Source organism: Geospiza fortis, unplaced genomic scaffold (genome assembly GCF_000277835.1).
Source record: "Geospiza fortis unplaced genomic scaffold, GeoFor_1.0 scaffold120, whole genome shotgun sequence".
NCBI lineage: Eukaryota > Metazoa > Chordata > Aves > Passeriformes > Thraupidae > Geospiza > Geospiza fortis.
The window spans coordinates 64,831-84,283 of record NW_005054364.1 but is presented as its reverse complement, the minus strand read 5'-3'; the positions used below and the strand labels follow the sequence as shown (position 1 = coordinate 84,283).

General features: G+C 38.7%; 1 protein-coding gene across 1 annotated transcript in view; it reads left to right on the top strand.

Moving 5' to 3' along the window:
- The window catches only part of TPK1 (thiamin pyrophosphokinase 1), a 190,160-nt gene that overhangs the window by 118,850 nt on the left and 51,857 nt on the right, over positions 1-19,453 (top strand). The window contains exon 8 of the mRNA XM_014308281.2: positions 8,332-8,443. Coding sequence (XP_014163756.1) covers positions 8,332-8,443 — 112 coding nt within the window. The remainder of the gene's footprint in view (positions 1-8,331; positions 8,444-19,453) is intronic.

The window sequence follows — 19,453 nt, the reverse complement described above, 5'->3', positions numbered from 1 at the left end:
AGCTGTGGGGACCAGTGAGGTCACCCCTTGGCCTCCTTCTCTCCAAACCAGACAAACACAAAGTCCTCAAGGATGTGTCTGCTGTGCCCTTTGCCACCTTGGTGCCTTCCTTGGGACACATTCAAGTATCTTCACATCCTTCTTAAATTGAACTGCTCATGCTACTCAAGATGGGGCTGCACCAGCACTAAATACAGATGTGACCATCCAGTCACCTCTTTTGACCAGCTGGTGATGCTGTGTTTGATGCACTCCAGGATGGGGCTTGCCCTCCTTGCTGCCAGGGCACACACACTGCTGACTCCTGTCAAGCCTCCTGTCAGCCAGCACCCCCAGATCCCTTTCTGCTGGGCTACTCTCCAGCCACTCCTCTCCCAGTTTAGTCTCATGTCTGGCATTGCTCCCTCCCAGGTGCAGAATCCAGCATTTGGACTTGTTCAGTTTCGTGCCATTGATGATTGCCCAATGCTCCAATCTGTCCAGATATCCATGCAGGGCCTCTTGTCACCTGAGACAGCCAACAGCACCTCCCAGTTTCATTATTTCAAACTTACTAACTGTGCATTCAGCTCCTGTATCCAAGTCATTGATACAAATATTGAACAGAACTGGCCCTAGAATTAAGCCCTGAAGAACACCACTGGTCACCAGTCACCAGCCAGAAGTTCTAAGCAGTACAATATTCCATTCCCCCACCACATCCTTCAACAAAATAATAGCTTTTTGTGAGAACTGTGATCTCCAACTGGCTACTGAGCTTTACAAGAGAAAAGAAAAAATGTGGGGGAAAAAAAGAGGAGAAAAAAATATATATTTGAATGGCCATCTTGAATTTTCTTTAATTATATTTTTCTTCTTGACCTGAGCAAAACATCTTTGAGTTTCAGAGGTGTAGAAAGAAGTCAGTCAATTAGTCATTGCTAGCACCAGATCTGGGTCATAATATGTCTTCAAAGCTTGCTGTTACAAAGCAGAACCCATTTTCCTGTCTACTGAAAGTAGATATGGTTTCTTATCCTAGGTCAATGACTATCTTTATAATAATAGCAAATTATTTTTTCCTGTAGCAGAGATCAAGAAGGAATGCAAAATTGTCTCCTAAGTTCATTTTTGCTACTTCCAGTCTCTATCCTACTTGCCTAGAGGTATATGAAAGTTACAGTCAGAAACAAAAGGGAGAAAAGAGCATTTATGAGATTCCCCCACTCCATGAAAGGAATTCTGTTCATCAGTTTGTTTGCACTGAAGAAATTAGAGAGGCCAGGCTTTTATGAAGCCCTAATCCTAACATGAAACCTCCAAATATGAAGCCAGTTCTACTGAAAGGATATGGTATATGAGAGGATTTGTGGGCTCATGATTTGCTGCCATTGTATAAAACGTTAAAAAAAAGAAGACATCATAGGGATTGAGAAGTACAAGATTGAGAAGTACAAGAAACTAAAAGAAGGTGTTGACTACTTTCTTTTTTGTTGGCCTGTTGATCATTCTTCTTATTTATTCAGTATAGAAGATTTCCAGGTGAGACTTCGGACCAGGAGAGCTACAGAGATTTACCAGTTTGCCTGGGAACAGATAAACAGATTTGAATTTTGTGTATTCTTATGTAGCATAAAGGTGCCTTTCTGTAACAGTCAGTGATACAGTGCTAAGAAGAAATTGTTTCTTGCCGCGAGTTAGGTGAACATTACCCTGTCTTTTAAATTAATTCACACACTTCTCTAATACCCAGAAAAATAAGATAGTAAAGTCTAGGTCGAAGGGATCCTACAGACTCTTCCCCTGTAGAAATACACAAAAAAAGGAAGGGCAGTGACACTAAATTTATTATGAACTGATTCATAATGAAAAAGATTAAGCTGAATTTTTATCACTTAAGAATTGCAGAGTATTAGTGCCCTTAGTAAAGGCCCCTCTAGGCTGACAATTTAACTGCAACACTGCATAATAATTATACAGGCAATATGAAATCTTCAGCAGCTTGTCTACTTTTCACTCTTATCTGCAATCTATACTCTGTAGTCTCATAAATGGATATAAAAAAATAGTTCTGATTTTTTTAAGGTATCATTAAAAATGCTAATTAAACCTATAATGATTAGCCTGCTGAGGATAGGGCACCAAATGCACAAGCTCAAGGATAAAATGTCACACTGGGCCAGTCTAAGGCTTGCTTAAATTTAGAAAAGGACTGGGGATATCTTGATCATTGTAGTTTCACTCTGTATTTGTGGTGTATTTTGCACTGATTTGTGGAAAGCTGGAGAAAATGTTGTGGAATCTCATTTGCAAGTGAGAAATTTAAACAGAATGAGTTTCTCTTTTTGGTGGTGTTCAGAGTAGAACAAGAATTAGTATTTATGGCATTTGTCAATCTTTAAGATATGTCTGTGAAAAGGAATTAAACTAATGAAACTCCCTTTTAAAGTATCTTTTGTATTCCCAGACATCTTTTTAGGTTGAAAAAATGTTTTCATCCCTTTATTTTTGTGCATGTTAGCACACATGCTGCTGTCACTTTTAACTGCTTGCAACATTCTAAGGGAAGTATACTTTCAGATTTTTTGCACCTGTGATTGCTGGGTTTTTGCCACCCATATAGACTGGCCTGCAGAAGATAGAGAGTTGTTTCACAGGCTCATGCTGCTGCAAGTGATGGGCAAACAAGGGATTTGCTCCCTGTGCTCAGAGACATGAGAAATGTTCTCTCAGGCTGGTTTTTGCTAGGACTGTAGATGTTCATGTGTGAATGTGTGAAATTGTGGAATCATTTGCTCTCTCTGCATAATTTGTACATTAGATATACAGTAGCAACCATTTAAATGTATAACCTCAGGGTGTAGTAACTCCTTTTGGTTTACTGGCACTCACCTCCACAGGGATTTCCTTCTGTACCCTTATCCTAAATTGGTTTGAAACAGATGTGTTCATTAATTTTGTCTAATAATGATTATAATATATTCTGTCTTTCATACCTGGGATTTTATTCACTGTAAAGTCTTTTTTCTTTTTTTTTTTTAAGTGCTCTTCTTGAAGGGTAGCTTTGGTAGGGCTCTGTCTTGCAAATAACTGATACACTGAAGTCTATCCATTTCAGCACAGGAATATTCTAAGCTTTTATAGTAGGGATTGGCAGGATTGGGTCCAACAGTTTTCAATATTATTTTGAAGTATAACAAATCTGCTGGTTTTTCTCTATGTGTTTAAGCAGTCATTGATATGACATATGAAAGCTTTTAGACATACAAGTTTTTGCTGGAACTATGGATGCTTTTATTTTCAACAGCAACCAAAAGCCTGGTTGGCTCAGAAAACATTCTCTGAATGGTGTTCACATAATAGCTACTTGGTACTGTGTGTATTTGTGTGAAAAGACAATTGATGATATTTTAGGGTTATAACAAAACAGCTCTTCTTAAGTACATCCCATTAGAAAAATTGGCTGTATTTGTCTTGCTCAAAATCTCAGCCCAAAAGCTTTTATTATTGTTAAGTCAAGCTCTTACATACTTAATGATTAGTAGAAATATTTCTGGAACTTTGTTTTGACTTTATTGCCAGTCATATTTGATTTTAAATATGGATGTTCTCAGCTTTGTTTCATCCTTGTTCCTTTTCACTTCCTCCCTTCTGTGGCTGTCTTTGGTGATTGTGTTGATTTCCACCCATTCCCTAAGTCTTCTTTCTGTATAGCATTTTCTGCACCCAGATGTTTATGTACTAAAACAGATTGTGGTCTTTGCCTTTGCCCTAGGAAGCACTCTGACATCTGTATTTAGTTTTTTGCTGCTGTAGTTGCTTTCAAGTGTGTGCTGCCATCTATGGAGTAATTATAGCAATAAAACTGGTATAAAAAAGGTGTTTTATCAGAAGATCATGGAAAACAAGATCTAGATAGTGTAGGAGGTATAGTAGAGCAGTTGGCCAGATCTCCAGAAATCCTGTTTCTCTGTAGTCCCAGATCTCACAGCAAGAACAGGTGAAAGTACACCTTTTAGAAAATCAGTGATTTCTAGGAATGAAATTATTCTGTTGATTTCTTTAAATCAGAGTAAGTTTGCTTGTTCTTCAATCTGGTAACTCATTCCTTTTTCTTTTCCTTCCCTGTTACCTTTCCCATGTCCTAGTTATTCGACAGTTTCCAAGATCTGTTCACTATATCTTTCCTAATTTGTTTTTCAAAGCTTAATTTAATTCCTTATCCTTCCTTCCCCAGCATCTTGTTAACTGACTTTATGCCTCTCCTCAGTGTTTAGCTTCAGCCTGACAAGTTCCAGGTTTCCCTCCTTCAGATCCCTTCAGAATACATTACTGAAGATTAGTCCCCATTATGTCTCTCTTTCATAACATTTTGTTCCTTGATATCTATTTTAGAGTGTACATTTTTTGCAACACATCTATTCAAGAGGGTCTGAAAAGCACTTGGAGAAGTCATTTTCTCTGTACTGGGATATCCATGCACGTAGGGAAGCTCCCACTTTTGTCTTATGCTGTTGATGTGCATTCAGCTTGCAGATTTTTGACTAAGGATTGTAGCATCTCACAACCTTGAATGGGGTTTGGTGTGTGAGTTCCTGGCAATCAGACTTCTATTCATTTCAGCTGGCTGTGGCAAATAACAACTATGTCTCTAGATCTTTCCTCAGCAAAAAAGAGTGTTGGAGTGGGTGTATATTTAACTACTACTTCTTAAATGCTTTCTTATAACACAAGGCATTAGAATAAAAAAGAAAAGTTTAACCTATGTGGATAAAGCATTCTTAAAAATATCTTCTGACATTTTCTTCTTATTGCTGAACTCAAAAAAAATTGATCTTATTTTCCAGCATCAAAACAAAATGAAGGAAAAAAATCGATGCTGAAGATTGATCAATGTTTTTCAAAACTGACTTAATAAGATAAAAATCAATGTGGCTGTATTATTTGTCATTCTTTCATCACCAGGAACATTCAAACATGGTAATATTTGATTCTTAAGTTAAATGTGAAAATATTTCAGTTACCTCCTACAGAGGCAAAAAAAATATAACGAGGGATTTATTTAGTCAAAGTTCAGTTTTCTTTTAAAACCTAGTTTTGAAAATTTGAGTTCTGCAGAAATTGATAACAGTTTGATATTTTAAGTGACAGTATATAATTATTCCGTTAATCACACAGACTTAAATAGAAAAAATTATTACTTGTATTTGCAAATTACTCTGATCCCCCCTTCCTCCTGCAAATATCAGTTCCATCTTGCTTGGTTGAGAGATCTGTACTCAAAAAATTGAAGATAAGCTTGGGAACTGAATTTCCCTCATGGCAGGTTCACAGTGCTTTGAATTTAGAGCTTTACTGTACAAATGCACTGGCTGATTAATGTTTTTTGGCAAAAATGAGTTGATTATTTGTAATTTGTTTGTTTGTTTGTATTTTCCCAACATTCATTTCCCTTTTCTGCTTCTGCTATCCCCAGTAATATTAAGATCCCTTATTGATTTATTTAAAGAAAAGCCTTAGAAACTGACTTCTGTTATATTATTGAAGCAATCCCTAAAACATAAGTTTGTTCTGACAGTTGAAAGGGTTTTTTTAAAAAATTTATTTGCATTTCAGTATTCCCATTCACCTACGTGCTGACTTGTGTTTAGCCATTTGGGCTCCCTATTTGAAATTCCTTTTAACAACTGAGTGATAGAAAATGTCCTTTTAGAGAAGAAAATCATTGTGCTCACATAATCACTGGAATGTGTGAACTGGGATTTTCATGAAGTATCAGACATTGAAAGACTCCTGATAAAATCCTAGATATTGGTGAGCCTCTGGTGTTGGCATCTTCTGTTTTAAAGATTTATTTCATGAGCACAGAAAGACAGCTATCTGCATAAATTTCTACTGAATTGATTCCCTATCTGCAAACTGGGCCAGAATGTCATAAAGTAGGAAATGCAAACCTGGTATTAGTTAGGCAGAGACTTTGAGAATATGGAATTTGCCCAGGTTCTCTGTGGGGCCAGCTACTTTCTCATCTGCTTTTCATATTCCCTTACTGATTGATTAATATGGTGAGTTTGCTCCTCTCCTCCAGCAGCTCTGAGCAGCAATATGAACTTTCATTGGGCTCAGACAGTCCCACGCCTTCATCTCTCACTCATCATCAGCTTCATCATCCACAATATCTGTAATCTCCCAACGAGAGAGCTTGTACTTGCAACTCTCCTCTTCCTTTCCTCCTCCCTCCATGCTGTGAGACAGAGGTGGCATGGCATATTGCATAGCTAAAAGCTTATCAAGCCTGAATTTTTTACACCTCTGAATTTGGCAGGCAAGCATTCACAACCACTGCACATATACATGGCTCATCACCACGTGAAGCTGGACACCCTGAGAAGACAGATAATATTGGATTGGTTTTCTCACTGCTCTGCAAACAATCAAATAGACTTAAGCTATGCAATCTGATATTCCCTAATTGACAGCTTTTCCAAGGTTCATTTGTTAACTGAGAGCATGACATGTATTGAAGTTGTTTCTTCATAATGCATTTGGCATGAACAGGAGAAGCTGCTGAATGCCTCAGACATCAATGTCTCAGCAATAAGACATTTTGCCTACAGTTTTGACTTTCTAACTAGTGACTTTGTATTTGCAAGAGCATGTGAAATGAGCATGGGACAGGACAGGGTAGGAGAAAAAAGTTTAAAAATGTATTCTCCTAAGAAAATTTGTGGGACTATTTGTGGTGCTTGGGACATTTAGTTGACTTTTATGGTTCAATTGTTCTTCATTTCTTTTGGTATATAACCTTGATTTCTTGCTTAACAAAGTGTTCACTGAATAGTCATAGGGCTTCAGAGTCTGTATATTTATAAATAGGCATATCTGATTTTATTTATAGTGATGAAGAATTTGTGTGTAAAAGGCATGCTCAAGAGTTTTGCTTGCCTGCATCTACAAGAAAGTAAAATAAAATGAAAAAAAATCCTATATTTCAAAGAAGCTTCTCCCACATGAAGCCCAGGCTTATTTGAAGGAATAAATTTTCTGTGTAGAAGAGACCAGAGGATGATTTCTCCACTGATCTTGTCACTACTTTTTATTTGCTGCTTTCTTGTAGCTAGTTTCTGTCGCCATGATATTTTCTGAAAAATCCCTTTGCCAGGATTTTTCTCCTGAGAAGCTGAGAAGCCTCAGAGGAAAAGAAAAACAATAATTATCTGCTGCTGTGGAATGCAGCAGGTGCATCTCTGACTGGTCCATGTTGGTTGTTTCTAATTAATGGCCAATCACAGTCAGCTGGATCAGACTCTCTGAGAGTCATGAGCATTTGTTATCATTCCATTCTTTTCCTTTCCTTGCTAGCCTTCTGAAGAAATCCTTTCTTCTATTCTTTTAGTGTAGTTCTAATATATCATTTTCTTTTAATATAATATATATCATAAAATAATAAATCAGCCTTCTGAAACATGGAGTCAAGATTCTCATCTCTTCCCTTGTCCTGGGACCCCGAGAATACCACCACAAGTTTCCACAAACACTTTCTTATTTTCTTAGAACACAGATTGTGCTAGAGCTGTACCACTCAGCACTTTCCATTGTTAAAGATTTCCAGTTTCTACTCTTCCTTGTAACTGTTCATAGGATGTTCACTCAGGAGCTGTAAGTGCTAATGAAGAGATTTATCACAAACACATCATCATTAATAGCTGTTGCTTCTCCTGCATCCCATGAATGTTTTACTTACTAGATAAATGTATCTTTTGATGCAAAAAAATGTTTTCATTTGAGGTTTTTTTTCATTATTTGTTGTAAGCAGGTTACTCTAAATATTTAGGTTAATTTCTCTAGCACCTAGTTAAATTTCTGCATGTATTCCTCCTTCTGGGTAGAGTACATGCCTGGAGAAGTACATGAAATTTTACAGATGTTGTCAAAATAATTGAAGCGCTTCAGTGGTGCTTTGACTAGCACTTTTTAGGAAGTGAAACACAGCTGTTTAGATGAGGAAAAATGTGTGAATGGATCAGGATGCCTTCATTTCACGGGAGTAAAGAACCTAGGTTTGACAGAAGGACCTATTCAAATAACGCCAGGGAGGAATGAGCAAAGCTAGATTCTGCTTAGAAAAGCCTAGAAACAAACTTTTGAAAGCCATAAGGTCTGGAACCTAAGCACACATCTCTCCTCCCTCTGTAAACAACAATGGCCTGACTTCCTGCTGCAACTAAATATTTCTGAGCCCTTGGGGGACATTCTGGAGCTGTCCCCAAGTACCTCCCCTTTTGTTTGCAAGGTCGGGGATCAAATGCCATTTGGGCAGGCACTGACAGCAGAAACACTTCTGTCTTGCAGGGCAAGCACAAGCTGCACGTGGACACGGGACTGGAGGGCCCCTGGTGCGGCCTCATCCCCATCGGGAACCCCTGCGAGAGTGTGACCACGACGGGCCTCAGGTGGAACCTCAGTAAGTGAGATGTCCTGGGACAGGGGCTCTGCTGTGCTCCTCACCCTGCCTTCAGAGCAGCTTCACCAGTCATGAAGGGCCTTACAAGTGTGAAGGGGAACCATGGCATTGAATCCCTGCCAGGCCATTTTTTTCCTAGAAATGAAGGGGTTTTTACAAAAAAAAAAAAGCTAGAGAAATACGTTTAAACCTGAGATCTCACAGGCAGAAACACATTTTCCATTTGGGAGTCGTGCTCTTCAAACAGAACATTTGTTGAGGTCATGATACATTACCATCTTGATACATTGCCCTCCAGGGAGAAGAAGCCATGAGTGTCTAAACTCCTGCTTATAAGCCATAAAGTTACAACAGACAAATACTAACGGGATGCAGATTAGCAAAGCTACCTCACTTCGCCTGAACTGCTTCATGTATATTGTCTGTTTCTTAACCCTGAATGAATAGATCCTTTTTCTTACTTTAAAGTGAAAAAGAGTCCATTTGATCTAGAACCAGGGACATTTATCTGTAGAGGTAGGAGGTTTTATAACCCAAAAAATCAAAACAACTTTCATCCTACTGCCTCTTCCTCCCACACTGAGTCATTTGGGATGCATTTACACAGGAAAGTAATGGGATACTTTCAATGAACATTCATTAAAACTTAAGTGGGAGCAAAGCAGTAATTGAGAGGCTCTAGTCTCAGTCTGATTGACATGTCCAGGCTGAAGAGCCATTCCATGCAGAAAGGGCATGCTGTTCTCACAGTTTACAGTGCAGTGCTTTCACTGGCTAAGAGTTAATGTGAGGGACCCACTGTGCCAGCCAGCAGAGCATCTGCTGGTTCCACTGAGAGCCTGAGCATGTGCAGTTAAGGTGGTGGTAGGCATTAGTAGCTCATTAATGATAAAATATATAAATATGGCATTAGTTTTGGATTGTGGGAGAATTGCCAGATGAAGAACTGTCTGGCTAACAATATTTCTGTCCTTTTAAACTGGATCAGAAGAGCTGAATATATTGCGTGAGAGACATTCCCTTAACTTGAAAAAGAGTCAGATATTTTCATTTGTATGTATAAATACAGTTGACATATACGATACTGAATTTTCATCTGCTCATCTCCTGTTGTCCAGCAACTTCTGTGACCCATTGCACTGAGGTACTAATTTCTCAGAAAATGTTCTGTCCTTCAGAATGAGATGCAAGAAGCTCAAACCAGCCTCATGTTAATGAAGGAAGCATCTCTGAATCCTGTGCTGTATTGCAAAAGGCTACTGTGTGGATCAAAATGTGGTAGATGCAATGAGATTGCAGCCCTTTCTTCTGATTTTTATTAGTTGAAAAAGCCATTTTTCAGATACAACAGATTTTTTCAGTTTAATTCCATAAATTTCCTCAGATTTACAAGGTGCTCATTAGAAAGTTGGTAATTTTAAAGATGGTCTGTCTGGTCTGTTTCTTTGTTACTACTGAATTATGATTGCCTGATCTGCTAAAGCTAAAGAGAAAGAGATTGCAAGTCAGCTGTGCCAGCTGGAGGAGGATGCAGGGGGGAGATGAAAGGGCAGAAAATATCTTTTCTGTCTAGGGTTGGGTTAAGACATCAATTTCTTAAATGTTGATCATAACTAGATATGGACCTACAGGGATTTTAATACTCTTAATTTCATCTTTTTTTTTTTTTCTGGGGGACAAAAAATTATTTATGTGACTATTTCCTGCTTGTTTCACCTTAACATGACACCATCATCTCTGCTTCTCCCTGCTCTTGTTACTGTTCTTTTCCAGGAGGAAAGAGAGCAGACCTTTACAGTGTTTTTGTTACTGATGTATAGATTGCATGCTGTTACAGGCTGTTTTCAGTCTTAGTACTCATGTTTCTCCCAGGATATAGTTCTTTCATTTATTTCTCCATATTAATCACTGATATATATGTAAAACCAAAAAATTATCTGTTCTTCCTTGAAGAGCCTCAATCTATCTGAAACATAAAGGCCATTACAACCTGAAACTGCTTTCTTACCCAAGCCACTAGAGCTAACCTTTTCACTCATCCAAATTCAGAATAACCATTGAATAAGGTTATTGTTCAGACACTGATTAAAAAATTGAAGTTCAATTAAATTTCCCAAAAGGGAAACCAATATCTCCAATACAGCATGTGGTTAGTTGTGACTTGGTTGGATTTTTTCCCTAATAAATAGGATCTACATTCTGATAGTTAAAGTTTGATGCTAAACTTCCATTCTGTTACTGGACTTTTATGGTGCCTGTAGTTTTGCACTTACTTCAAAAAATATTAATCCTCCTGTAAATTGGGATGGAGAAGGATCAAGTGGGAGGAAATAGAATAATAAGAATGGAAAGTGAAGTGTGATATGGATGTCAGCCTTGCTGCTAATGCTTGGCAATGGCGGAGCTTTACCTTTTCATTCATTAACAGCAATCTGAGCACACACCTTTGTAAACCTCAGTGTAAATATATTGCAAACCTCAGTGAATAATTTTTTGTGGTTATAAATTCATTTTCATGTGTAAATCATAAAAGGAATTAAATTTTTAAGCCAAGCATGACATGAAAGGCCTATTCCTCAAGTTTGTTATGGAATTAATTGGATGTGACCTAACACGTTGGGTTTTAAAAAGCAATTTTTGAGCTCTCAGGATATTTAGGTATCTGGGCAGTAAACTAATTTCAGAATTTTAGTTCAAACAGTGATGTATTATGTGGTAGGGGAGCCCTCATTTTTGCAAACAGTAATTTCTAGCAAATCAAAAATCAAATAACACTGCAGCACAAGAAAGAGCTGGCTTTGCATCAAGGTTTTTGATGTTTAACATCAATTTCTGCCTGAGCATATCTAGATTACTCTGCCAATTAAAATTTGTAAAATATTCAAGAGGTAGTCAAACCTTATCCGTGTCCAGTGTACCGGTGCTGTCATGATACTTCATAGGTTCTGAATAGGAAAAGACAAGGATAAATAACTAGGACAAAAGCTGTATTCAGGTTAAAAATAAGCTACCAAAGGTCTCATTTCAATGGCTGAATTAGATAAAGCCGAAATCTGTAAGTTATTCTGCTAGCAGAGAAACAATGATGGCTTTTAATATTACAGAATTCAGTATTTTTTGTATGTCTGTTTGAGAATGCAGCATGTATGCATGCTTTTATGCATGCTTATCTTTGTTATTTGCTAGCACTTGCCACAAACAGAATTTTCATTTATTTGAGTTCTCATCTTATGGGTGAAGGAACTTGGAGAAGAAAGTGGAAAATTGATTAGAAAAAATATTTTTATTCATACTTGTGATTGTGTAGCACATACTCAGAACACATTATAAACATATTCTTTCCATTCCCAAAGGGATACTTATCTTTTCTCTATTAAAATCTGATTTACAGCACAGGAATCAGATAATGCTTTGTCTGATTTGACTCACCTGACTGCTTGCTGATAACAGCTCTCATGTCTAATAAATAAATAACAAAAAATCCAATAATGCCAGAACTACCAGCATTCTTCATTAGGTCCTCAGTGGTGCTTTCATGGAAAGTAAATAAAAATGAAGGCAGAAATCAGCTGCAGTGCTCATCAAAGAAGAGGTTGGAGGGTAATGGTAGGCTTTTTTAGGAGATGGTTCTTTTTCTGTGAAATTACTTTGGAAAATAATTTTGCCAAGTAATTTATTCTTCATCCTTATTGCCTTTGATAATGCTGTATGTGATGCCTGTACTGATAATGCCAGCATATGTGTGTGTGTATGTATGTGTGTGTGTGTGTATATCTATATCTATCTATCTATCTATATAAACTCTGTGTATATGTGATTGTGCTTTCCAGATAATTTTCATGCCAGTTCACCTTCTTTAGGCAGGAAGTTAAATTGCTGTAAAATGCTGCCATTCGCAAGAGTGCCACTGTCATTTCACTTCAAAAGGCAATAGCAATAACAATGGGAGCAAGACCTTTCTCTAACTGTAGCAACAGAGCATCCACTGACTACTAATGTCACAGGTAGATGAACAGGATCCCAAATCTTTTTGATGCTGTTTACATTGTTAGTAAAATTGAAATGTTTGCGTTGTTTTGTACTTCACTGGGGTTTTATTGATGTTGCATTGTGAATTGAGCAAAAAGTTTACAAAAGCTGTTGTGGTTGTGTTTTAGGAGAATTCATAGTCTAAAAGATGAGAGAAAATTAATAACTTCTTAAAAAAAAAGAGGAAAAAGAGGGTCAGGGGCTGTTCTGGGAAAGGTTGTAAATTAAAATGGACAGGTATCTGTGCTAGTGAGGCTGCTTGTATAAGCACTCTCTAACCTATTTCATAACTGAAATAGTTTATATCATGCATTTTGCTACCCCAGTTCTAAGTGAGGCAAACTAAGTGGTGCTTCTGGGAATAGCTTTGTTTTCAGTGGCAGAGTAAATAGCTTCACAGCTGGATTCCCATTCTCCTCAGCTTTACTATCTTTCCCTCCCTTCTCTTTTTCTTTACTGGCAGAAGATACATTATCAGCAATGTATTTTTCACTTATCCATTGCAGCTCTAAGATTCTGGGTAGGGGTGGAGTGGACAGAAATTATGTTGCTGGTCCCAAACCGTTGGGTGCCTTTGACCTTTGGCAAGCTGTTTGCCCTCAGGAGTGCTGCTGTCAGCCTTCCAGGGTCATATCATTTATTACAAAGCATGGCCTGCTGAAATCCTTTTTCAATGAAGCAGATGTTCTGATGGTGGCAGCCTGGCATCCCACTGGCTTACTGCAAGTCAGCAAAAACAACGACGGCCTTGCTTAGCATCGCATAAAATTATTTTGAACCACAAAGACCATTTGGTGTACATTAAATGACTGATGAACACAGAGCTCAGTTGTGCTGGGCCTCTAAGCCTGCATTTGCATTTTTTTTTTGCTGAACAGCAGCTTGAAAACTCAGTCAGACTTCGTGAAAAGGCTTGAAATGGGGATTTGAGGTCACACATTCAGTTCATTTCAATAAATAGTTCAATAAATGTTTGGAATTAGTGGGAGAGAGATTCAGATCCAGCTCCTCTTTAGCAAGGTAGCAGGTCCCTGGCATTCAGTAAGGAAAGGCTGCTTTAAGGTGATAAACTGATATGCTTTTCTAGATCACACTGTTGGGGCAACATTACTGCTGTGGGACTCCTCTTACAGAAAGATTCCTATGAGTACCTTAGTTCTGAACTAGCTCAAACCACTTCCAGTGGTAAGTTTAGCTCAGCTGGAAAGTCATCTTTAATGGAATATTGAGAGTGTATATATGATCCTTCTATGCAGCAGTAATAGGCAATAATTGCCAGGAAGAAGTAGAATAAAAAGTAGAATAAAAGAATCCCAGAGAGACTTCAGCACAACTGTACACAGAGTAGATGACTCTCCAAAACTTGACTAATTATTATCATTGCAATTACCATTACCTGAGTAATGGTATTACCATCCTGAAGTAAACTGAAGACATTTCGAATCATAATAGAATGTCCTGAGTTGGAATGGACCCATCAGGATCATCAAATCCAGCTCCTGGCCCTGCACAGGACAACCCAAAGAATCACACAGTGCCTGAGAGTGTTGTCCAAGTAATTTTTTAACTGCATGACTGTGGGAAAAGTCTCTCTTCATTTTCTTGTAGGCTTCTACTGGAAGGCTATAATTAGGTCCCTCTGGGTGGCATCCCATTACTGAGCTGTGTCAACTGCACCACTCAGTTTGGCGTCATCTGTAATTTTGCAGAGGATGCACTTAGTCCCTTCATCTACATCACTAATGAAGACATTAAATAGCAAAGGTTCCAGTAGGGGTCCCTGAGTGACACCTCTTGTCACTGATGTCCATTTGGATTCTGAGTCACTGACCAGCACCCTCTGAATGTGACTGTCCAACCAATTCCTTATCTACCTAACAGTCTACCTATCAAACCCATCCCTCTCCAGTCTGGAAAGAAGGATGTTGTGGGGAGCTATGTCCAAGACATTTTATAGAAGTCCAGATAATTGACATCTGTAGCCTTGACCACTTCTCTGGGGAGCCTTCTCCACTGCTGCTGTCACCCCATCATAGAAGGCCACTGGGTTGCTCAGGCAGGACTTTCCCTTGGTGGAGCTGTGCTGGCTGTATCAACTCAGCTCCCTGTCCTCCATGTGCCCCAGCATGGCTTCTAGGAGGATCTGTTCCATGATCTTCCCAGGCACAGAGGTGAGGCTGACAGGTCAGTAGTTCCCAGGGTCCTACTTCCTACATTTTTAAAGATGGGTATGATGTTTCCATTTTTTCAGTCACCTGGGAATTCACCTTGCCAGAACTTTTCAAATATCATGGAGAGTGGCTTGGCAACTACATCAGCCAATTTCCTCAGGACTCTGGGACGTATCTCTTCAGGTCCTATAGACTTGTGTAGATTCAGGTTCCTTAGATAGTCATGGTCTTTACTTACAGTGGGAAGTACTTTATCTCCCAGTCCTCATCTTGCTGTCCATCCACTCAAGAGAGGTTGACACCAAGACTGAGACAAAAGAGGTGTTGAGTACCTCAGCCCTCTCCTCATCCATTGTTACCAGTGTTCCACCACTGCTTATCAGGGGTGGGTGCACCTTCTTTGACCTTCCTTTTCTGGTTAACAGACCTGTGGAAGCCCTTTCTGTTATTCCTTGCATCCCTTGTCAGATTTGTCTTCCTTTGCCTTCCTCAGCTGTAATTCATCTCTGTACTCTTCCCAGGTTTCCTGTCCTTGTTTTCACTGCCTGTGCATTTGATTCTTTCCCTTTAATTTGACCAGCACTTCCCTACTCAGCCATGCCCATCTCTTGTTTTCCCTGCCTGATTTCTTGCTCCTGGGGATTGCCAGCTCTTGTGCTCTATGGAAGACTTCCTTGGAGATCTGCCAGCTCTACTCTCCTCACCTATCTGTGAGGGCAGTTTCACAAGGGATACCGCTGACTATCTCTCTAAAGAGCTGGAATTTTGCCTTCCTAAATCAGAGCTTAACTGTACTCCTTGCCTGACCTGTACATTTCAGGACTGGAAACTCCAGCTGTGTGTGTTCACTGCAGCCCTGGCTGTCCCCAGTTAACTCACTTTGCCTCCCCTAACCAGACCACTTATGTATGTGCAGCTACATTGTTGTGGCACATTGCAACTAATTTCATTGTTAATATAGAGGGGAGAGGGTTGTCAAGAGAGGAAAATGCTGTTCTTTCCCTCGCATTCCCTCTGTTACTTCAGTCCCTTCCATCAGCTTCTGCTAATGGAAATCTAACCCAGAGGTATGAAGAGATAGGTGCTCTGCCTCAGCCCAGCATTGGTGCAGATAATCCTCAGCACTCTGGTGGCTGTAGGTTGGTGAAAGTACAAAAAGTCACATGAAAATCAAAAGCAACCTGCTGCTACTGAAGGATGCCTGTTGTAAAGTCAGAACACCTTTCTGAGCAAGAGGGAGATCTTCAGAGAGCCAGAAAGCCACCTTTTAGATTGATGGGGGTCCAAATTACCTCTGCGGATTTCAGCACTGCCCCTAACTTGTCATCAGTGAATCTGGGGGCTGAATTTGTCCAAGAAAGAGACCTCATAGTTTACACTGATGACGTTTAACCCTAAAGGCATTCTCATCAGTCAACCTGCTCACATGGATACTGGGAAATCATTTTTTTTAAACAACAGTGGAGTCAAAGCTGGAACTTTCAAAGCTGGTGTTACTTCAATGAAAGTCAGTGAAAAATTGGCCAGAGTACAAATGCCCGTTTGTCACATTCCTTGCAAATATACTTTAATTGTTTTCATCCTTAAATGCCCACAACCAGCCATATTAAATGTAAATGTCACGCTGCCTGGAGATTTCCAAAAACAAAAAAGCTCTCTGCGGCATGTGGTGAGTTATTGCCAGTTCCCGATGTCTGCAGAACCACAAAAGGGCAAGGACCGGTAGGAGGACAAATCAATCACATCTGGCTAGAGTATTCCAGAATTAAAAAATGAAATGTGTTTATCTGTGATGACTCAGTTAATGGATATGTGCTATTTAGATTTTTGGGGGGTTGTTCAAGTAGGTAAGTGTTACCATTAAGCATTGACTTCTCCTTTGCAATTTGTTTGTAGACGTTTTAGTTCTGTTTACATTTTTAGTACATACTAGTGTATGTGATTAATCTCTTCTTCCCAAAAATATGATACTGAAGGAAATTATTTTCTCTGCAGTGATCTATTCCTGTACTCTAATGGCAAACAGTCCTGGATATCTCTTCTACAGTGTCTCAATTCTTCATTCACTGTTCCCTTTGTAAACATTTTGCATGTTATATCTGAGGGATCACTGTTCTCTCCCAGTTTTTGGCTCTAGATGTTTGTGGAAAAGATGTTTCTTTCCTGCTGTTATATCAAGTTCCACAGAGGATGAAAGTCTGGTGGATGTCATCACTGACTTTTGTTGTGTGTTGTAAAAACTTACATTTTGGCTGTAAGTTGTTTATGGCATCCTGATGTGTAATTAATAAGCCATTAACAACTGACTGTAGTGAGTGTGCTGTGGAACTATTAATTTTAGACATGCATACCAATTACACATCACTAAGCAAAGCTGTTGTTTGCAGGTGAGTTGGGAAATACAAATTTTTGATGGATGATTCTATGTCTTGCCATAGAAGCAGCTGTGACTTCTTTGGGGCAGTAAATTCATATGGCAGGGGGGAGTCAAGACAAGTCAAGGGGAAAAAATAAGAGAAAGTGGCAGAATAGCAATGAGAGATTGCATTCAGGATTAGAAATATGTTTTGGAGAAAAGGCAGATAGCATCAAAATAGGCAAAGATATGAATACAGAGATTGAGAAAATGAGAATGGGGGTGTTTCAAGTAGACTGGTGACGTCTTCCTTTTTGGAGCACTGAACTGAGATGAAAATTTCTGTCTTCTCTTATTGCTCTGCTGTTTGTGATCTCCCTCATTTTCTGCTGCTGTCCAGGCATTATAACGTACTTCTACTCTCAGTAAACTGGAAAGCTCAAGTGATGCATCCAAGTGTCCCTAGGACCTGCCTAGGTATTGATCCAACAGCAAAAGATAGCATTAGACATTTGATTTGAAAACAACTTGCACTCCTATGGATATAAATTCAAGACTGAAACTAAGGAAAAGCCAGAAACAGAGAAATAAAATTAATTAGTGTTTGGATGTCATGGTACTTACAGTTTTGAGACATTGTCATCACTCAGTGCCCCAGGTGTGTTCTCTAGGAATGGATCTGCAGTCACAGTAGACAATGCAGATATGTACAAGCTCAGCTTTTCCCCCTGCAGGAACAGAGACATGTGGGAGGAATAAGGTGAAGCACTGCTGATTTTCTTGTGGTTCAGGCAGTTGATTGTCTGGAGTGTTTACTCTGTGCAGGTACTTTATCTACTTGCAAGTTAGCTATTCATTTCTCTTAGCACTCAAGCTGCTTTTTCAGCACCCTAACATTCCTGAGAGCTCTGCCTTGGTTCTGTAAAGCACAGGATACTCCAAGATGAAAGCTGCACTATCTTTAAGATGCTACATAAGATGTAGCATATGTCTGTGTCATTGCTCTAGAACAGTTTCACATGTGCCAATGGTATCATCAATACTATCGTAATGAGCAGCACAAACCCTTGAGGAATTCAGCATGCATGCATTCAATGCAGTTTATACAGTAAATAAGGCATAAGGGCACTGTGATTAATTAGGACTCAGAGGGTGTCAGTTAAGAGAATACCATTTGCCAAAATGAGTCTGGCCTTCTTGGTTAATGGGACTGTGTAATTAAAGGATGAAGGCCAGAGAAACTGCATTAAAATTGCACAGCCAAACATTAATTCTGTCATCCCCTTGCTCTCAAGTACATGACTTTGCAGCCTCAGCATTTCTTAAGAGTTGTCTTCCATGTGTATTTCCAGGTCAATGTGGATTCATATACAAGTGACAAGTAGCATGTCCTATCTATAGAAGTTCAGGTCAGCATGTGGCAGCAGACTTTCCTGATATTTACATTTTGAAGCTTTTCCTTGTATTTAATATGAAAAAACCTAAATCTTCCAAAAATTCCAAGTATTTGTAGTATATTTCAAGTGGTAATACATGTCATGAACCAAACAGTAAATACAAATAAATGGAGGTGGAATGAATGTCAAGAGATCCTACAATCTTTATGGCTTTCCTATGGCATCACTCCTGAAAAATCTGAAAAAAGGCTCCTCTTTTGTGAGCTTTCAGTTCAACTTTGGGGATTCCTTTATAACAGCATCTTAAGAAACTCTGCTCCAATTAATTTTTTTTCTGTATTCTGCAGATACAGTATGTAATAAATATATTCTCAAGCTGTTAAGCATTGTAACACAGCATTTATCATCTAATTGCCAATAAGAAATCTCAGAATTGTGCGTTTAAGTTTCCCAAACATGGGACATAGCTGTAATTTACCGAGGCACCAGCAATACCACTGTAGCACTGCTGATTGACAGGCCACTTAATGATGCTGTTTATAAGGCAATTTTCTAATCAGCTTCATGAACACTCATCAGGAGCTTGCTTCTTGATTTAAAGCAGAATTGGAGAGATAGCATTTGTTTTGCTTATAAAAACAAACCAGGAAAAAAAGCAAATTAAGAAGAGAAATGACACAAATATAGAAAGCTTTGATTTCATGAATCTGGATTATGTTTTCAAAAGTTCAATATAGGCCTAAAAGCTGTGGCATGAATGAATCAGCGTTCATCAGGCTATTTCTTTTGTGCATTTTGAAACTGGATGATGATAGCTTAAATATTAACATTCTTGTTTTTAACAGGCATTGCATTTCCAATCATTGTTTAATAATAATTATGTGATGTAGTAGATATTCTATTGGGTCTAGTCAGTTGAAACTGAGGCACAGTTAATTTTCCTTTTATTTCACATTTCCACTCGAAGAATAATTAATTATTCCATGCTTTCCTCCTATCTACTTCATTCTTTTGTTCCATAATAGGAAAGCTTTAATTTTAAAAATGTGATCTAAAT